The following is an 18,259-nucleotide window of genomic DNA, read 5'->3' on the forward strand; positions in this document are numbered from 1 at the left end:
TGCAGGCTCCCCCCTTGTGTTACCCCGATTTCACACAACCGTTTTTGCTTGACACGGACGCCAGCAATACGGGTATCGGGGGGGTGCTCTCACAGTTGGTCGGGGGGGTTGAACGGGTGGTCGCCTACGGTAGTAGGGTTCTTTCCCCCGCAGAACAACGCTATTGCGTAACTCGTCGTGAATTGTTAGCCATTGTGTTTTTTACACAGCAATTCAGGCCGTATCTTTACGGCCGTCATTTTACGGTCCGGACGGACCATGCGGCTCTACAATACGCTATGCGCGTGGCGCAGCCATCGGGCCAATTGTCCCGATGGTTGGAGCTCCTTCAAGACTACCAATTCACGACGATTTACCGCAAGGGGTTGCGGCACTCAAACGCGGACGCCTTGTCGCGGTTGCCGCCGTGCACGGACTGCACATGTTTGTTGGGATCAGCGCGGTGCAAACCCCCGGTCGCCGGCACCCCGGGAGTTGCGCTCGCCGCCACTGACACCCCGGGAGAGGACGCCCCCACGGGGAGGGATTCGCTGTTGTCGTTGCCCCTCATTGAGTGGGGCCGCCTCCAGATGTCCGACAGCTCCCTACTTACGCTGCGTCGGAAAGTTGGCGCTCCCGAACAAGGGGAGGCGCGGGTCGGTTCCTGGGTGTGCAGACAGGGCCTGTTGATGAGGTGGGACAACATGTCCCGGCGTCACGTGCTCGTTGTGCCTGTTGCTATGCGGGGTAGGGTTGTTCTGGCAGCTCATGAACGGCTCATGCATCTGGGTTTTCACAAAACGCTCGCCCTAATCCAGCGAGACTATTATTGGCCGGGGATGGGTAACGACGTGGCGAATATTCTTAAGGGATGCGTAGGGTGCGCCAAAAGGAAACCGCCACCATTGGCAGCTAATCCACCGCTGCAATCCATTCAGGTTTCGCGTATAAACGAATTGGTAGCGTTGGACATCTTGGGGCCCTTTCCGGTTACACCAAGGGGAAATAGGTTCCTGCTGGTTGGCGTGGAATACTTCACCCGATGGCCTATGGCATGGCCGCTCGCCAACCAGTCGGCTGCGGCGGTGGCGGACGCCTTTGTCCAGGGTTATGTGTTGGACAAGGGCGCCCCCGAACGCTTGCTGACGGATCAAGGGAAGAATTTTTCGAGCGTTTTGTTGCGCGAGGTGTGCGACCTGTTGGGTACAAAGAAAGTGCGTACTTCCCCCTACCACCCGCAGACTGACGGGATGGTTGAGCGTCTGAACAGAACGATTACGTCTATGTTGTGCCAACAGGTCTGCGACGATCAGGTTGATTGGGACTTACAGGTGCCGGGGGTACTCGCGGCCTATCGAATGGCCCCTCATGCGGCGACAGGGTTTTCCCCATTTTTTCTTATGTATGGGCGGGAGGCCGATCCGGCCATGGACGTCCAACTGGGGATTTCCCAGCCACGTGCAAAATCTAAATTGGCAGACCACATCAAATTTAATATCGCCAAATTGACTGAAGCGCGGGAGGGGGCAAGGTTGAATTCGCGGTCGCGGCAAATTGCAAACGAGAAATTGCATGAGCGGAGGGTGCATACGCATGATTGGAAACCAGGCGATAAGGCCTGGCTGCATTGTCCACATGCACCGTTGGCTACGTCCCCCAAGTTGTTGAGACCTTGGAGGGGACCGGTGGAAATTGTGCGGGTTGCACGGCCCCAGAGTATACAGATTAAATGGGGGAAACGCCGTTGGTATGTGCACCCCTCCCGACTGAAGCCCTATGCGGCACCGTGTGACCCCGTTCTGTGCCGTGACGACCGGGCGTGTGATGTGACCGTCGACTCGGGGAGGGAGGTGTCGCAGGCTGATCCTCACGTGTCTCCACCTGACCCACCCCCAGGTGCCTCGGGCTTGACGGCTGCTGACCGTCGAGAGCCTGAACCCCGGGGCACGCACGAGTCCTCGATGCCTGGCCGATGTCTTCCTGAACCGCCGGCACCACCGGACGTTCAACCGCGTCTGGTGCCGTACGACGGACCGGCAAGGCGGACTCGGGCTAGGTCTCAACAATTTTCATGAGGACGGTTTTTTTGTGCTCTACACCGAGCTCGCCCGGTGTTCCCCTCTGCCGGGGTAATGTCCCGTTGTAGGGACGCTCGGAAGAAAAGGGGACACTGCACGAGTCGAAAGAAAAAAAAAAAATTTCCATTTATTTTTTTTGTATACACATTGCTATTGTCACTCGCCGGTTTGTATATATTGTTCTATTGTCGCGGTGGCATTGGTTGAGGGTTGCGGATGGTGGTGTTCGCGTCGTGTTGTGTTGTTAGCTTAGTTGTTGTTCTTGTTGTTGTGTTGTGTTACGGGGCACACAGGGAGGGTTTGTATATTTTTGTAGCAGCCGGGGCGGCTGCGAGCTATGTGGTAGGGGGTGATGTAGTGGTGGTATTGACGTGCGCCGACTGTGACAGTGATGGATCACGGGGCGGCGCGGGGTGCGGGGTTGGGCACGCGTTGTGGGCGTGGTGTGGACGCGCGCGCCGGGAGTGACAGATGACGGGGCGGCGCGGCGTGAGTGGTGAGGCACGATGAGATGTGGGAAAAGAGGATCGTAGCCAGCGCCCGGCGATTGGTCGAATAAGTGGGTGCTCGCAGCGACGTCCGCAGGTGGGGTATAAAGGGGGACGCGCGAGAGCACTCGGGGAGAGTTACCCAGTTGAAGACCCGAAGACGGAGCTGAAGACTTAGTCGCTAAGTGGATGTTAGTCATCCGAGTAGCTCAGTGGCGTTAGTCGCCGAGTAGCTAAGTGGATGTTAGTCATCCGAGTAGCTCAGTGGCGTTAGTCGCCGAGTAGCTAAGTGGATGTTGGTCATCCGAGTAGCTCAGTGGGCGTTAGTCGCCAAGTAGCTAAGTGGGTGGTTGTCACCCGAGTACTAAGTGGATGTTGGTCATCCGAGTAGCCCAGTGGCGTTAGTCGCCGAGTAGCTAATCGGATGTTGGTCATCCGAGTAGCTCAGTGGGCGTTAGTCGCCAAGTAGCTAAGTGGGTGTTTGTCACCCGAGTACTAAGTGGATGTTGTTCATCCGAGTAGCTCAGTGGGCGTTAGTTGCCAAGTAGCTAAGTGGGTGTTTGTCACCCGAGATACAAAGTAGGTGTTAGTCACCTGTAACCAAGTTTGATAAAATAAAGAGTGTGTTACCCGTGAAGTCGTCTCCCGCCGAGTTACTACACTACATATGGACAAAACTACCAGCATGACCAACGACAAAGAATGGAGGCCTTTATCCAGCAGTAGATTGGCAAAACGGGACAATAAAATAGTATTTCTTATTACGCACATACTATTATCATGGTTGGCTATGTATGGTGTGAAAGGAGTTCAACATACATATCTATTAAATATGCAGGGAACAAAAGCTAAATCACAACTCCTAAAACACCAAAACATAAAATGTCATATCTATCAATGATGAGAAAACGCATCATGTCTTGCAGTGCACATTTTTGCATCCTGTTGAAACTATCTCTTGTTATGCCATTGATTGCAGAGGATTGAACCCCTTAGCAGTCCCATGTGTTAGTACCCTTCATTTAACCAATACATTGAGACTGTGATATATTGCCTCGTTTGCAAGGGGGACCTGAGTTGTTATAGTGATCATTAAAGTAAAGAAAATGTATACACATTTTTAAATGTGACACATCTAAAGACTAAATGTTACAATAATTTAATACAGATTTTAATAAGTGGGACGGGAAGTCAGCCAAGAATGGAAGACACATGGGAGGAAGCCGGTGTTGGCAAAGCACGTGTTACATACACATGAGAACACGTGATACGGACGGTCGAGTATGGAGGCTGGCGAACATTCGAGTGGTAGGATGTTCACTGGCGAGCACGCACATGGATGCTGTTATACAAATTATCAACAAAGGGCCACGTGCTTTATTAATGTGCACCGGCCACCATGGAAATTCTGCCACAATTCTATCATCAGTGACCACGTCACAGTATTCAGCTGCCAGGGTGGATTATGGAACACGTAAGCTCATAAGCCTTGGCAAAAAAAATTAACGTTTAAACTGCAGTGAAAATGTTGTGCACAGTGCCTGGCGTGCTAATGACTAAGGTTTTCAGTCTTGAGTTGAATTACTTCATGCAAATTCACCTCAGATGTGATGTTTTTTGTCGCTGACTGGACTGTAGTCGTCCTTGTGTGTAGAGATGGAATCTGATCTGATGAAGCTGCATGAAAGTAGTCCTTGTTGCCAGTCATGGCCTTTAGCCTCCGACTTCCCCACGCGCGTTCCCACCCCCGCGCTCCATTCAACTGTTGTTCAAAAACATTTCACAGCGGTCACTTTTATTTTTTCAAACACCAGTTGCTCTGTAAAGTAGGGTTGTACCATCGGATCAGATTGGATTGTATCGGAAAGTGTGCAATCCCCGACCCATCCTGTCTAGCAGTTTGGGAGATTGCCTTTGCCTTACCATTACAGCGGATTGCAAATTATGGAAAAGAAAATAACATCATATTAAGTCCAATCTCTATCTTAAAAAACACATATACCCGCATTCATTGATTTCATGTGCAGCGCAACAGTTTTAACCTTTTAAAACACATTCAAATGGCTATAATTCGTACATAGAATAGTAGTTAATCACGTAAAATGTAAAAAACACGTTTGAATAGAAATATCATTAAATTGTGAATGAGTAAACTAACTTGTGAACAACCTCAGAACCGCACAGTTATGTCATTGCAGTCGGTGGAGTTTCAGGACAGGTGGAGAATATGCATCATGTGCTGAATTTTATGTTGAAATAAACCATGGCAATTATCATTGACCCCTCTTTGAACGTGGATATGGAGCAAATAACTTTTTTTGAATGACATTAGAAACAAACTATTCTGCAAAAAAAAATCACCCGCCACTGTTGACCTGACAATATTTCTTCTTACAACATTGAAAAATATTGTATTTCACTCGGCAAAGATGAAAAGTTCTTTGATTTTTTTTTTCATCGGTTGGGTCCATGTGTGTGAAAATAAAGTCCTTCTTTGATCAAGTCCTTTGAAAATCACCAGAGGTTAACGTGCTTCTAAAATTCTAATTTCGGTTATATTTTATTCTGAAGCATCAATAGTGACGCCGGGAGCCATACAAACTCTTAATCCTGCCAACGATGTCATACCCTCCAGGGCAATTCCACGTCCACTGTGAAGCAGATGGCGCATATTTTACAATCATTACACCGCAGTAACCAGGGCGGCCTGCGGGATTTGACCCGCAAACGTCTGCAACAGATGCCGAATGTGTTACCCACCATTTTGAAATGATGTCCAAACCACCTCGGTCTTGTTGTCTCCAGCCAGTGCCTAACGCTGAGTTCACAGTCAACATATTTTCTTTATAATTAAATTTAAGTACTCTCATAGTGAATACAGTTGTTCATTCAATTGGTTTCCCAGTAATGTTTCATGTACAGAATGGCAGCGCTAAGCATAAGCAAACCAAACAAAAGCTTACGGTCCCATTCAGCTAAAGGGACCCAAGTTCATGAGAAAACTTAAAATAAACTCGTTTTTATAAAAGCCTTTTTTTTATTCACGAAGCGCTGAACAATTATGCAACAGTATTGTGGCCACACGAGTGGTCGTCCGGGCCGTACGGAAAAGAGAGAGACGTGTAAAAGCTTTAACAATCACAGTGGATTATGACGAGGGAGAACCAAAAGCCTACAGAAAAAACATTGATTTTGAAGCGTCCCTTTAAATTATGAACAGAGGCTGAGTTACGGATGTGAATCGTGAGTGCATTCCATATGCGGGAAGCCACGGCGCAGAATGCTTTGTTACCCTTAGATGCAGAGGTGGGACAAAGTCATTGTTATGCAAGTCCAAGTCGAGTCGCAAGTCATCAAATTCATGACTCGAGTCTGACTCGAGTCCAAGTCACATGACTCGAGTCCACACCTCTGCCTAGATGGAAGACGTCTCCTCGCGATGTGGAAAATAAAACGTTCTGAGGAGCATAGGTGTCAATATGGTGCACGTTGATTCAATAGGTCACGACTATACTGCAGGTCGATGCGAGCCCTCTAAATGCTTTAAAAGTTAATAGTAGAATCTATGCCTTACTAAAAGCCAGTGGAAGGAGACCAGCACTGGTGATGTGTGTTTGGAAGGAGCAGTTTCGATAAGAGGTTGCATCATGAATCACCTAATTTTTCAAATCATAATAACAAGATCGTTCATGTTTAAAAAAAACCTAACTCATCTCTACACACATCTCTTCTCTTATTACGCTACATCTCAATTTCTGCCTGCATTTTTCTTACCTCGCTACATCTATATCTCTTGTCGAAATGTCTCCTGTCATCTCAATGGAGCCCAAATATTACTTCTATTTCAGCACCACCGGAGCAAGTCCATTGCCCTCGCTTTTTTGCCAACCGTCGCGTCGGCTCTCCGTCTGCCCTCAGGCCTCGCTTCGGCGGACGGTACTGCGTCGGCGAGCGCAAGCGCTACCGGACGTGCAACGTGCAGCCCTGCTCCGCAGACGCCATCTCATTCCGGCAGATGCAGTGCAGCGAATTCGACACGGTGCCCTACCGCAGCGGGCTGCACGAGTGGGCGCCACTGTTTGGCACAGGTGAGCAGCGGGTTCGCCAATGTTGCTCTGCACGGGCGGCACCAATTAGCCGTGCCTTCCCTTCTGCGGTTACGTCAATATGTTGCTCGTGATAGAACGGTGTAATGCTGTAAAACTGGGTAAGAACACAGAAGATAGATTTATGTATTGTATTTCGCCGAGTTAAAGATTCATGGCATGCACCGATCATGAATCATTCAGTTTACACTGATAGTATCTGAATTTTTTGGAAAAACTGCAATCTTACAAAATAATAGATTTTTTCCTAAATGTGAAGCAAATTTAGCTCCCAAATGTAATGAATTTGACTTTAAATGTTAAATGTCATTTTCAGAATGCCTTAAAAAGTGTAATCCCCTTGCTGTCATGTGTCCATTATATTTATTTATTCATTAATCAACTTTGAAATTTCAGTGACCACTTTTATTTTATAAATATTAAAATAAAAAGTCAAACGGTTTCAAACTCCATTGTTGAAAGGCATGTATATACTTCATCTAATCTACACACATAATCCACAAACATTGTGTCCGTTGAGTTCGGTTAACTGTGAAGGAATGTTAAGTTTTTCAAATTATAGACCCATTTTGTTCCACATAATATTTTTATAACGAAACTATTTTTTTTTCCAGGTAAGGCCGACTGAACTACTGTATGTAGCTCTTTGTCAGAAGTGACCTGGCCACAAGTGATAGCCCAATGAAATGCCTGAGCATGTGGAAATGTATTGCAGCCAAATACTCTAAACGCATGTTTCTAAATGTGGAAGGAAAACCAGGGGACCTGCAGAAAAATCCACGTGACCACGGGGAGAACATGCAAACTCCAAATATACAGCCATCAGGGTCAGGATCGAACCCACAATCTCCTGTATAGCAGGCAAGGTAGTTAATATCTCGCCACCGTGGTGCCCCATGCCATATAGGAGGTATTATCTCAAGTTAAATTGCTCTGACATAAGATGGCATTGAGTACACTGCCTTTCGACCAATCCACTTCAGGATGAAGGTTTTACCATGCTGTCAGTTGTGGGTAGTTCTTCTTGGTTCTTTCGGTAAAGTCACGTAGAAATAATAAAACTAAAATAAAACATAATAAAATAATTCTCACGAATTAGGGTGCCACTTCCGCCAATTTCAGACTCTGTCTTATCGACAGACCTGTTCTTCACCTGAGGACGGCTGCTTGCGTTGTGGCCGAAACGTCGTGAGAATTATTTTATTATGTTTAATTGTATTTTTTATTATTTTATTATTTCCATTCTACGTGACTTTACCGAAAGAACCAAGAAGATGAATCCCTGCAGTCACGAAAGCTTTAAATCGAAATTGTGGGTAGTTGTTTGACCGTACTCCACCATGCTGGGTAGTGTGGACTGGTGGATGTGGGTGGGGGGCAACTAATGACCGGTGCATCTACCACTCTCCACTGATGTTAGCCGTGAGAGAAAATGAAACCCGAGGCCTCCAAGTTTCATAGTGCTGCGCATGAGCCAACGCACCACCCTTAAACCCAAGAGGGAATCACTTTCACCACAGAGCGATGCTAGTTGTGTCCCTTGAAACCAGCGCTCGCGTGCTTTACTTTGTTTCATTTTTAATCACCAGGGGACACTTGTTTCGATGAAATGCCCTAATGCATGGCATGATGGCAAACTGTGCAACGTGAGGGTGCCACTTTCGCCAATTTTAATAGCAACAAATTGTGATACTGCATTAGCAGTAGTGCACAAACAAGGAATAACAAAAACGGAACACGGAGAGATAATCTCTGTTATTTAAAAGGGCCATTGCCCAAAACATTGGTATTTTTTTAATATATAAATACTGTTATATACATCAGCGGTGGCCAACTGATGTCTCCCGAGCCGCATGCGACTCTTTCATCCACCACATGCGGCTATCTATCGAAGTGGCATAACGTAGAACATACTATCACAGTAGCAAATAATAATACATTAACGTTATATAAGTTGTATGATATAATAGTATATATATACACTTGGCTCTTTGCATAACTCAAGGGTACATTTTGGCACTTGGTCTGTTACAGGTTGGCCAGTTAGTGATGTCTGTGTTGAGTTCTGTTACTCACCAAAGTTGGGCTCACGATCTCTCCTCCATCTCTGCATGTGCCAGCAAACTTGTGTGAGCTGCACTGTCGACCTATGGTGGGCTATTTTTCCGAGAAGATGCTGGATGCCGTGATTGATGGAACACCCTGCTACGAAGGCAATGCGAGCCGTGACGTTTGCATCGATGGCATCTGCAAGGTGCCGGCTGCTGGCAGGATTCCTGCAATTTTATTTAATGCCACACGTAGGCACAAGAGTTATTCCTAATCAACGGACCATGTCTTTTTAACTCTCAGTAATGCTGAAAAAAGAACTTTGTAAATACCACTTTTAGTTTGCAAGGAGATTGCGATTTTCTATTTGGAATTGAACTATCTTTGTGCCACTATGAACTTTATTGCACTTTTCTCATCTTATTGTAATTTATATAGTGTCTTTGCCAAGGCGCTTGACAGATAATTACCAATTAGAATTCAAAACCTTGAAGACGTCAAATTCATGAACAAAATTACCTTACAACACAGTTCACAATGATACATTTGTCACTGTGTTAAAAGTATTAACATTTTTTACTTTTTTGCAGTGAATGCTCACAAAATAGATTGTTTTAAACTCAACATAAAATTATTTATTACATATATATAGAATTTTGTCTTGCTAATTGCATCGTGCTCTTTGAGATACGCTTCTGACAGCCACTGGAGCTACACACTTTTTAATTTAGATTGAAAACGAATTTCTTTAAAACTGCTTTCCATGTTGAGTTTGTAGCATGGTTGGCTACGTACGCTGCTAAAAAAAGAGTTCAACATACATGGCCTACTCAGAAATAGGCTGTTTTGGCCTAGGAATGACACAGGAACAGCCCCCGAACCTCTAATTAGCACGGTTGGCTACGTACGGTGGGAAAGAAGTTCAACATACATACACACATAGACTGACACAGATACCAGTAGGCTCACACAGAGACCCACAGTATGTTGTCTTTCCCCCGCACCTCCGATTAGAACAGTTGGTGCAAAATAATTTCAACATACATTATGATTATACCTAAACCGCCATCCCCACCCCCGCCTCACATTTCCACAATGTGGGGATGAATCCTGAATGAGTTCTGTGGCTAAAGCGGACGTCTGTTACAATTTCCCGTTGCCAGAACGTAGGATGTGACTACGAGATCGACTCCAACGCCATGGAGGACCGCTGTGGAGTCTGCCAGGGTAACGGTTCCTCCTGTGAGACTGTCAAGATGACCTATGAAGAGACGGAGGGGCTCGGTAAGGGAGTGGCCACCATCGCACAGATTTTAATGTCCGCCTGGCTGTGAGCTGCAAACACATGTCAATGTGTATTCGTGTGTGCGCCATCTCAACATCGTAAAAATAACATTGGTGCGAAAACCAAAAGATAGTTCCACAGCCTGGCAATAATTATATATCCTGCTTGCCGCATCACGTTGTTGTTGTTGTTAATAACAATGCAAGCGACATGTACTCAGAAGTATGCCGTGTTGATCAGCCAATGTGTGCTTTTATAATGTCATTGTTATTTGTGACGATACATTATTTAGAATAATAATAGTCACAGTATAACGTATATGACATCTCACAACATAACAGAAACTCCCAACTTGCTGTACCTGTCATGATGACTGTACCATTCCTGTGGATATTGAGCACACAGCCTTGCCAGCTCCAAAGGGGAGCTCGTGTGTGGACTTTTCATTTCTGGCAGCAATTGGACAACTCAACACCCGAATTCTGGTTTCGTTATTATTATGACTCATCAGTGCATTGTCTACATCTACCATTTAGGTCTTAAGCAGTGAATCTCCCCCACTACAGTCAGCCAGCCAGCCAGTCAGTTGCTTTTAACCATATTGGCTATCGTCCCATCTGATCACTACCAGTTCATACAACCCCCTCCATAGATTTTTTTTGCAGATGGCACCCACTGCATATGTGATCTCGACACCATCATCTACGTGTGACCTAGATACTGTGTACAAATCTGGACACTGTCTCAATATTGGATGTTAAACAAAGAGTGGACTTTAGGTAGGACACGTTGCTAGAGGGCATGGTGGCTGGTGGCAGCTAAAAGAGGGCGATCGAAACTCGTGGTTCGTTTTTATTTTTCATTTGTATTTTATTATTATTACTGAAAGAACCAAGAATAATTCTACATTATACACTGCCAGTACACTCATCCAGCTTAATAACCATTGCTACAGTCTACATTATAGACTGCCAGTACACTCACCAAACTTAATAACCAGGCGACAGTCTACATTATAGACTGCCAGTACACTCACTCCGATTAAGAACCAGGCTACAGTCTACATAAGTGTTTTTATTTTTTATTATATGTATTTTCTTTTATTCACTTTATTTTCTATTTTTATTTTTCTATCCACGTGACTTTACTGAAAGAACCAAAGAATAAGCCTGACCACTGCAATGAATAAATCACATCATAAAGATGATGAATAAATATATTAATTTGTAAGTAAACTATGTTCAAGTGTTACCAAGGCCCCGGTGCATATTTTACACATCCGGTGGCGACCATTCGTGCTGGCAGGCTACGTGGACGTAGGCCTCATCCCCGAGGGGGCCCGGGACATCCGAGTGGAGGAGGTAGCGGAGGCCAGCAACTTCCTGGCACTGCGGAGCGAGGATCCCGCGCGCTACTTCCTCAACGGGGACTGGGTCATCCAGTGGAATGGAGACTACAAGGCAGCGGGCACCACCTTCACGTACGCACGCAACGGCAACCTCGAAAACCTCACCGCGCCGGGCCCCACCATGGAGCCCGTCTGGATACAGGTGGGGGCTTCTCTGCCACTCTCGAGGTATCCGCGTCGTTACACACGCCACACGCGTGCAAGTGCGGGTCTTTTGATACAACACCAAAACGCTGGTCAGTGCGGGTTTGGAAAAGAGGGGTCCAATGACCGATTCAAATCTCGCTGGTCATTGGCATTAAATGTGGCCAAGAATCAAACTCAGGTCACCAAGTTCCTAGAAAGCATGGATTCATTGTTCATAATTGCGGTGATGGTACTGCTTTGGCTGCTGCTGGTGGTGGTATTGGCAACTCTTTCTCGATATGTATTAAGACTTGTCACCTTGCATTTGTTGCCAATGTGTGCCTGGAATAGCTGCTTTTCCAGGAGAAGAATCCAGGCATTCGCTACGAGTACACCATCAGGAAAGATACCGACTCCGACAACGAGATTGATCCTCCTGAGCTCTTCTGGCACTACATGCCGTGGTCTAAGTGCACAGTGACGTGTGGAGCAGGTGAGACGTGGATTTCTACTTTCCGTTGTGTTTGTTGCTCAAAGCAAGCCCAGGGAAGCAGAGTGCATCCCATTAGTGGCTCGATGTTTATGTCGATTTTAATCACCGAGCAAAATGAGGGTGGCGTGGGGGGTGAGGTGATATCCTCAATTTTCAGCTCAAAACGAGATTGACCATGTCGTAATGTAATTCTGACTCTAATGCTCTTCAGTGGGTGGACAAAAATAAGGCACTGGGTCTATTAGAGGGGAAATTAAGCCTGATTGCTCATTTCCATGATAATGCTGAAAACGCCACGTGCACTTTTGGCTGTTATTCATTTGTGCCATTAATTATACATGTGTTGTTTTCAGTGAGGAACGTGGCGACCAAATAAATACCCTCAATCCCTTCCTCCCTTTCCAGAGATGTCATGAATTGCTGTGACTCATGGCCTCAATGACTATCGAAGAATATATATTATTGGTTTTTTCGATAAAGTCTTGCTGTGGTTTTCACACCTGATGATGATTGCTTGTGTTGCAATCGAAACGTCGTGATCATTTTATTGTTTTATATTTTTATTATTTTATTGTTTCCCTTCTACGTGACTTTACCGAAAGAACCAAGAATATGAATCCCTGCAGTCACGAAAGCTTTAAATCAAAATATTGAAGAATATATTTATTTGGCTTACCACCATGGAACTTGCGTTATCTCTTATTTCGTAGTAGTAGTACTGGTAGTAGTAGTAGTACAAGTAGTGTGTCAATTCACTGCTTTACCACATTTGTTAAGTCCAGGTTGGTGTTGTTCCAAAACTAAAACTCGGATTGCCCGGTTTATATAGCAATGCGCTCTTCACTGCGCCACCATTCCACCGTCGTGCCAAAATAAACTAAGGAAGACAGGTTTAAAATGCACCCTTTGCACTGAACATTTGACACGGCTATCTTGGCAAGGCAGATGCCAAATCAAGAGCAGACTTTCATTCACCTGGGCCACATTGGCAAAATATTCTTATTATTAAATAAAAATATAAAGAGCGAATATATTTGGAGCTCTAAAATACCAACTGCTTCATTTTAAGTTTCATAAGGTGTAAAATCATTCACCCCCATCTGTTTTTTTTAGAATCCTGTTTCTGAACCCAATAGCTGAAACACATTCCTGAATCGATAAAGCCCTGTCAAGTCTGCTGAGTAGCAATTAATATAAGAGCTTTCTCCCCATTTTTGTGGCTGTGCAAAAGCACGCTTGAATACAAATAACAGTTCAGACAAGAGGCCGCTGGGTTTGAACCATCACCTCTTGAGTTGTGTATAAAGCGACAAGGCGAGCACTATTTTATGAACATGCATATGCACAAAAACGTTTAATTACTGCACTCTTAAGTACCGTTAACTTTTGACCTATGTTATTTTAAAGTTTAATAGAGCATTTACATTTCTGGAAGCAAGCCAAAAGCTCCCATTTTTGCACATTACTCTTACAACGTTTGCCAATTGATTCCATGTGAAAAGCATTAAAATGACAGAGGCAAATATATAAAACCAATGGAAAATGTATCTAAATTACACATGAACTTTTATGTTAAAAAACATAATCCAACTGTAATAATTGTATGAAAGAATGTGTTAATTATTATGAGCCACAGTTAGCTATTCAGATTAATATTTATAATCGTAAGCTCGAGTATATACACAAGTTAACGAATATATGAGTTATACCGCTTATTCTTAGGTTTTTTCCGGTAAAGTCACGTAGGTAAAACATCAAAATTAATAAAAAAATAAAATAAAATAAAAAATCACGACGTTTCGGAGGCAACACAAGTCTCCGTCATCAGGTGGGACCGTTTAATTTCAGAGTTAATTTTGTTTTTCCCATGCAATTAGTTTAGCTTTTTCCACATGAATGTACGTACCAGAGGTGGTCTAACTTCTCGATCCTATAATCCACATACAAACAACATCTTCATATGGCCAAGAGCTGCAAGACACAGAAGACTTTGCACATGGCTGTGGAGTTTTGAATTAAGAAATCTGAGTACGCCCCAGGCGTTCTCACTTCTAGCTACACTGCCAGGGGGCTAGTGTCCCGGGCTGCTTTAGAAATCTGCGGGAGCACTCTAGGAGTGGCTCATGGATAGCTTCACCGCCAGGGATGAGTGACCCCCGATCAGCGCTACTGCCGCAGGATTTTTTTCCTGTTTGAAATAAAGATGTATTGAAGTTAGAATTACCAGCGTTTCTCTCTCAAACTCACCGAGAGCCACATGCAGACTCACGAGTCGCGGTTTTGACCACCCTCAGTTGATTACTCTCAGGCTTAGAATGCAGACACGGCAGTTGCCACAAGGGCAATATTTTTTTGTATCCAAGCATACCTTGCACAGCCATAGGCAGGTGACAAAGGCACAGGTGTACAAACTAAATTACCAGTGTAGCTGCTGGACATGAGTGGAATGTACTGAAACCCACCACACGGGTCTGGTTCACTCCACACGAATCCATACTTCAAAGACCTCCCCACTACCTCCAAACCTCCACTCCACTCCTCCCACTCTTGAAATTGCCTCAAGCACTCAAAGAGCCTTTTGCCCCACTCTTAATTAAACTCTAGATGCCTTGGCTAGACAAGGTAAGACAAGGTACATTCCTAAACCTCATGTAATAACAAAGCACCATAAGACAAATCCTGAGAAAGAAAATTTACCAAATGTCAACACATAACTTTTAAAATATAACCCTCTACTTGCCGGATGTTTTAATCTGTGCACAAAGCTATAAATAATATTATCTCCAAAAATCTGACACGTTCCTGAGCGTGATGATACATTTTTATTGAAGGGATAGAACAGCGGCGCATTCGTTACCACACTGCACTACGAACATCGGATACTTGAGTTCGATTCTTGCCCACATTTAGCACTGATGGCGAGTGAACTGGTCCTGGGCCAATATTTTAATCAACATGCACTGGCCAGCCTGGTTAAGTATAGTCAAACAATGCCCATTATTAACACGGCATGGGCAGAGCTTAACCCAGAATGTGATTGACAAAGGGCTGCAAATAAGTATATTATTGTTTTTACATACCACAATCATAACAGAATGATGCACTTATGCATACCACAATCATGGACTTATGCAAACAATAAAATATAGAAAATGATTACACTTGACTTTGGAAATAATAACAAGAATCCAATTTTTTATACTAGGTTTACAAAACTGTCCTGCATCCGATTTGACTCGATGGTTTTAATGTACAAATGACCTCAACTTCGCAGTGAATTTGCAAGCATGATTTTGTACTTGTGTTTTTGCAAGAGTTTGTCGTCACTGGCAAGCCCTTGAGTTGTATCTGAAAATAATGCATGAGCTTTACTGGACATGCGGATGGAATGTAGAAACTTGCAGATAAACCCACGAAATAAAAAAAAATGTTAAATCTATTCCAGATGGCGGTTTAACCAGACAGCTTGAAGTCTTTCAATTCGCCTGGAAAGGATTCAGCAGGAACTTGTAACGAAAATATTTTCCGTAAACTATCTTGCGGTTTGTTCTCCTATTTATTATAAATCACCATATTTATAAAAGGCAAAGTTGTGAATGTGTGTCTGTTCAAAATGTTTAGCGTACTTCCCGACATGCAACAAACTGGAAATTTGCCATGTGGGTACTTTTCAGACTGTACACCATGCAAAAATTATAACAATACACTTTAGTTTTTGTTTTTTGGGGGGGGGAGTTCAATAATGCATATATTTTTTGCACAGCAAGTGAGCTGTGACGTCAAATCTGTCACGTGACGCACGCATGTGGAAGCGTAATGCATTGTAGTGTAGCGGTTAGCGCGCTGCGCTACGAACCCGGCGACCCGAGTTCGATTCCCGCTCACGGCCACCACCGGTGACGATTATTTGAACCGGTCCTGGGCCTCCCCTAGGTCGACTCAGCCTCAAACGAGTAAATGGTGTGGTGGGGAGACAAAGGCGGCGTGGTGAATCCAGTGAAGCTAGTATATTATATGGGTCATATTTTCAATTACATGCATGGGTGTTTCCTTCAGACTCTGTCTTCCCGACAGACCTGTTCTTCACCTGAGGACGGCTGCTTGCGTTGTGGCTGAAACGTCGTGAGAATTATTTTATTATGTTTTATTTTTATTATTTCCCTTCTATGTGACTTTACCGAAAGAACCAAGAAGATGAATCCCTGCAGTCACGAAAGCTTTAAATCGAAAAATTGGATAGAGATACTAATGGTGTAACGATTAATCGATTCTTAAACTTCTATCAATCCTTAAGATTCCAACTTGAATATATGTAATGGATTCACATTACCCCTGCATCCACTAAAGGCAACTACATTCACTACAATGTAAAAACAATAATCTGGAATGGAAATGTGACCCTAAATTTTGAGAAGTCACAATAATCATTACACCCCTAAGAGATACAATTTGTCTTCAATATTCACAATCATTCCTGGACTGCACATGAATGAGAACAAATTAATACAAAATATTTACACAAATACTTGAAATCCTGGGGTGGAGTGGTGATGCAATGGTTAGCACACTGCACTATAAACTCAGCCCAGAGACCTGACTTTGATTCCAGACCACAATATCTGTGCAGAGGGATATCTGTACCAGTCGTCATATCTCCCTCTTCACCAACCAGTAGTGACCCATAATGGTGAAGTATGGTCAAACAACGCCGACATCATCGGGAGGCCTTAATCCAGCAATATTGATCAAGGGCAGAATAAAAGAATGATTGTTATTGACTTGAGCTCTTGCTGCTATACAGTGCCAACTGAGAATGTGTTGACATGGAGGCATTTATTTTGAATTGTATTCATATCAGTAAGCAACAGTTAGTTGTTCAATAATGATATGAAAATGTGGTAATGACCTTTGGATGGCTTGCATGGTTTTGAACAGAGATCAGTGTCCTGTAAATATTTATTTTGTCATAAAGGGCACTCTCTAATATGTAAATATAGAAAAAAAAAAAAGCTCCATCTCACCCCAGGCCAGATTTCTATTGCATGTGTGAAGTGTGTCAAAGAAAGCAAATGAAGACAGTGTCCATCAAACTCCTCTAAATCCAGCAGGCAATTCCACCACAAAGCTTGCCTCTCAACATTGTAATTACATTACCATGTTTTCTGACAGCACTGTACATTTTTTGCAATTAAATTAATTTCACTAACCTTTACTACAAAGATTGTACAGCTTTTGGAAAATTTTCGATTTGTAGAAATAACTTTATAACTATTTTTTTTACTATTTTGGTTTGTTATTTTAATTGGGGAAACTAAAGTGTAATTTTATGCAATGTGTATGAAATCCATAAAAATGGTCGCCTTTGTCTCCCCACCACACCATGTGGTGCCACGTTGCATTTTTTTTTCTAAACCGTGTACAAGATAGCATGGTGCTTGACAGTTTGATGAATAGTTTCATACAAGACTATCACATCACTTTTTTGGGGGTACTTGGGTCCTTTTAGCGCAAGATATGTTACAAAGAAACCATAGACGGGTGATGAGTGGATGGTGATGGATAAGATGTGTGGCAGATGGTGATGGAGATCACACGTGGTGAATGTGATGGAGATGACGAGTGGTGATTGAAAAAGATGGTGGTGGGGATAATAAGTATATTTGTCATTCACTACATTCTTATAACACAAAAATATCATGAAGGTACAAGCTAGGTGTATACCTCGTAAGCTTTACAGAAAATTTATGTCTTGAGTCTAATGCAGAACTGGCTGACAGTGACAAATCACGGACAGTGACCTGCACTAACTTACATGTAGATGAATGTTATGGATGATGATGATGATTATGTAATTCGTGATGAAGATGATGACACTGAATGTGACTGATATGATTACATAATTGAAGACAGCATAACCGCTACATGTCGTTCGTTGACCAGGCCAGTGTGCGCGTTCGTGTGTGTCCCACCAGGTGTGCAGCGGCAGACAGTGAGCTGCCTAGAAAGGACGGCTGGCATCGTGGAGGAGAAATTCTGCAATTCCACAACACGACCGGACGATCGCCAACGTGCGTGCAACGAGCAGGAGTGCCCCTCCCGGTGAGCATTCCTTCGTGCACGCCCCCTACCACCCCTCCTGTATGGCAAGCGGCTATTTATATAGTTAGCTAGCTTTTTTTTTTATGAATCACAGTTGCTAAGCACAGGCCCAAAGGCCCAGCATGCCAAAGTGGGAAGCAACAAACAA

General features: G+C 44.0%; 1 protein-coding gene across 1 annotated transcript in view; it reads left to right on the top strand.

The window, feature by feature from the left end:
* The window catches only part of LOC144935476 (A disintegrin and metalloproteinase with thrombospondin motifs 7-like), a 98,373-nt gene that overhangs the window by 35,532 nt on the left and 44,582 nt on the right, over positions 1-18,259 (top strand). Inside the window, exons 12-17 of the mRNA XM_078862170.1 lie at positions 6,464-6,633; positions 8,772-8,905; positions 9,864-9,984; positions 11,291-11,535; positions 11,871-12,012; positions 17,985-18,111. Of these exons, the coding sequence (XP_078718296.1) occupies positions 6,464-6,633; positions 8,772-8,905; positions 9,864-9,984; positions 11,291-11,535; positions 11,871-12,012; positions 17,985-18,111 (939 nt within the window). The remainder of the gene's footprint in view (positions 1-6,463; positions 6,634-8,771; positions 8,906-9,863; positions 9,985-11,290; positions 11,536-11,870; positions 12,013-17,984; positions 18,112-18,259) is intronic.

Source organism: Lampetra fluviatilis, chromosome 13 (genome assembly GCF_964198595.1).
Source record: "Lampetra fluviatilis chromosome 13, kcLamFluv1.1, whole genome shotgun sequence".
NCBI classification, from domain to species: Eukaryota; Metazoa; Chordata; class Hyperoartia; order Petromyzontiformes; family Petromyzontidae; genus Lampetra; species Lampetra fluviatilis.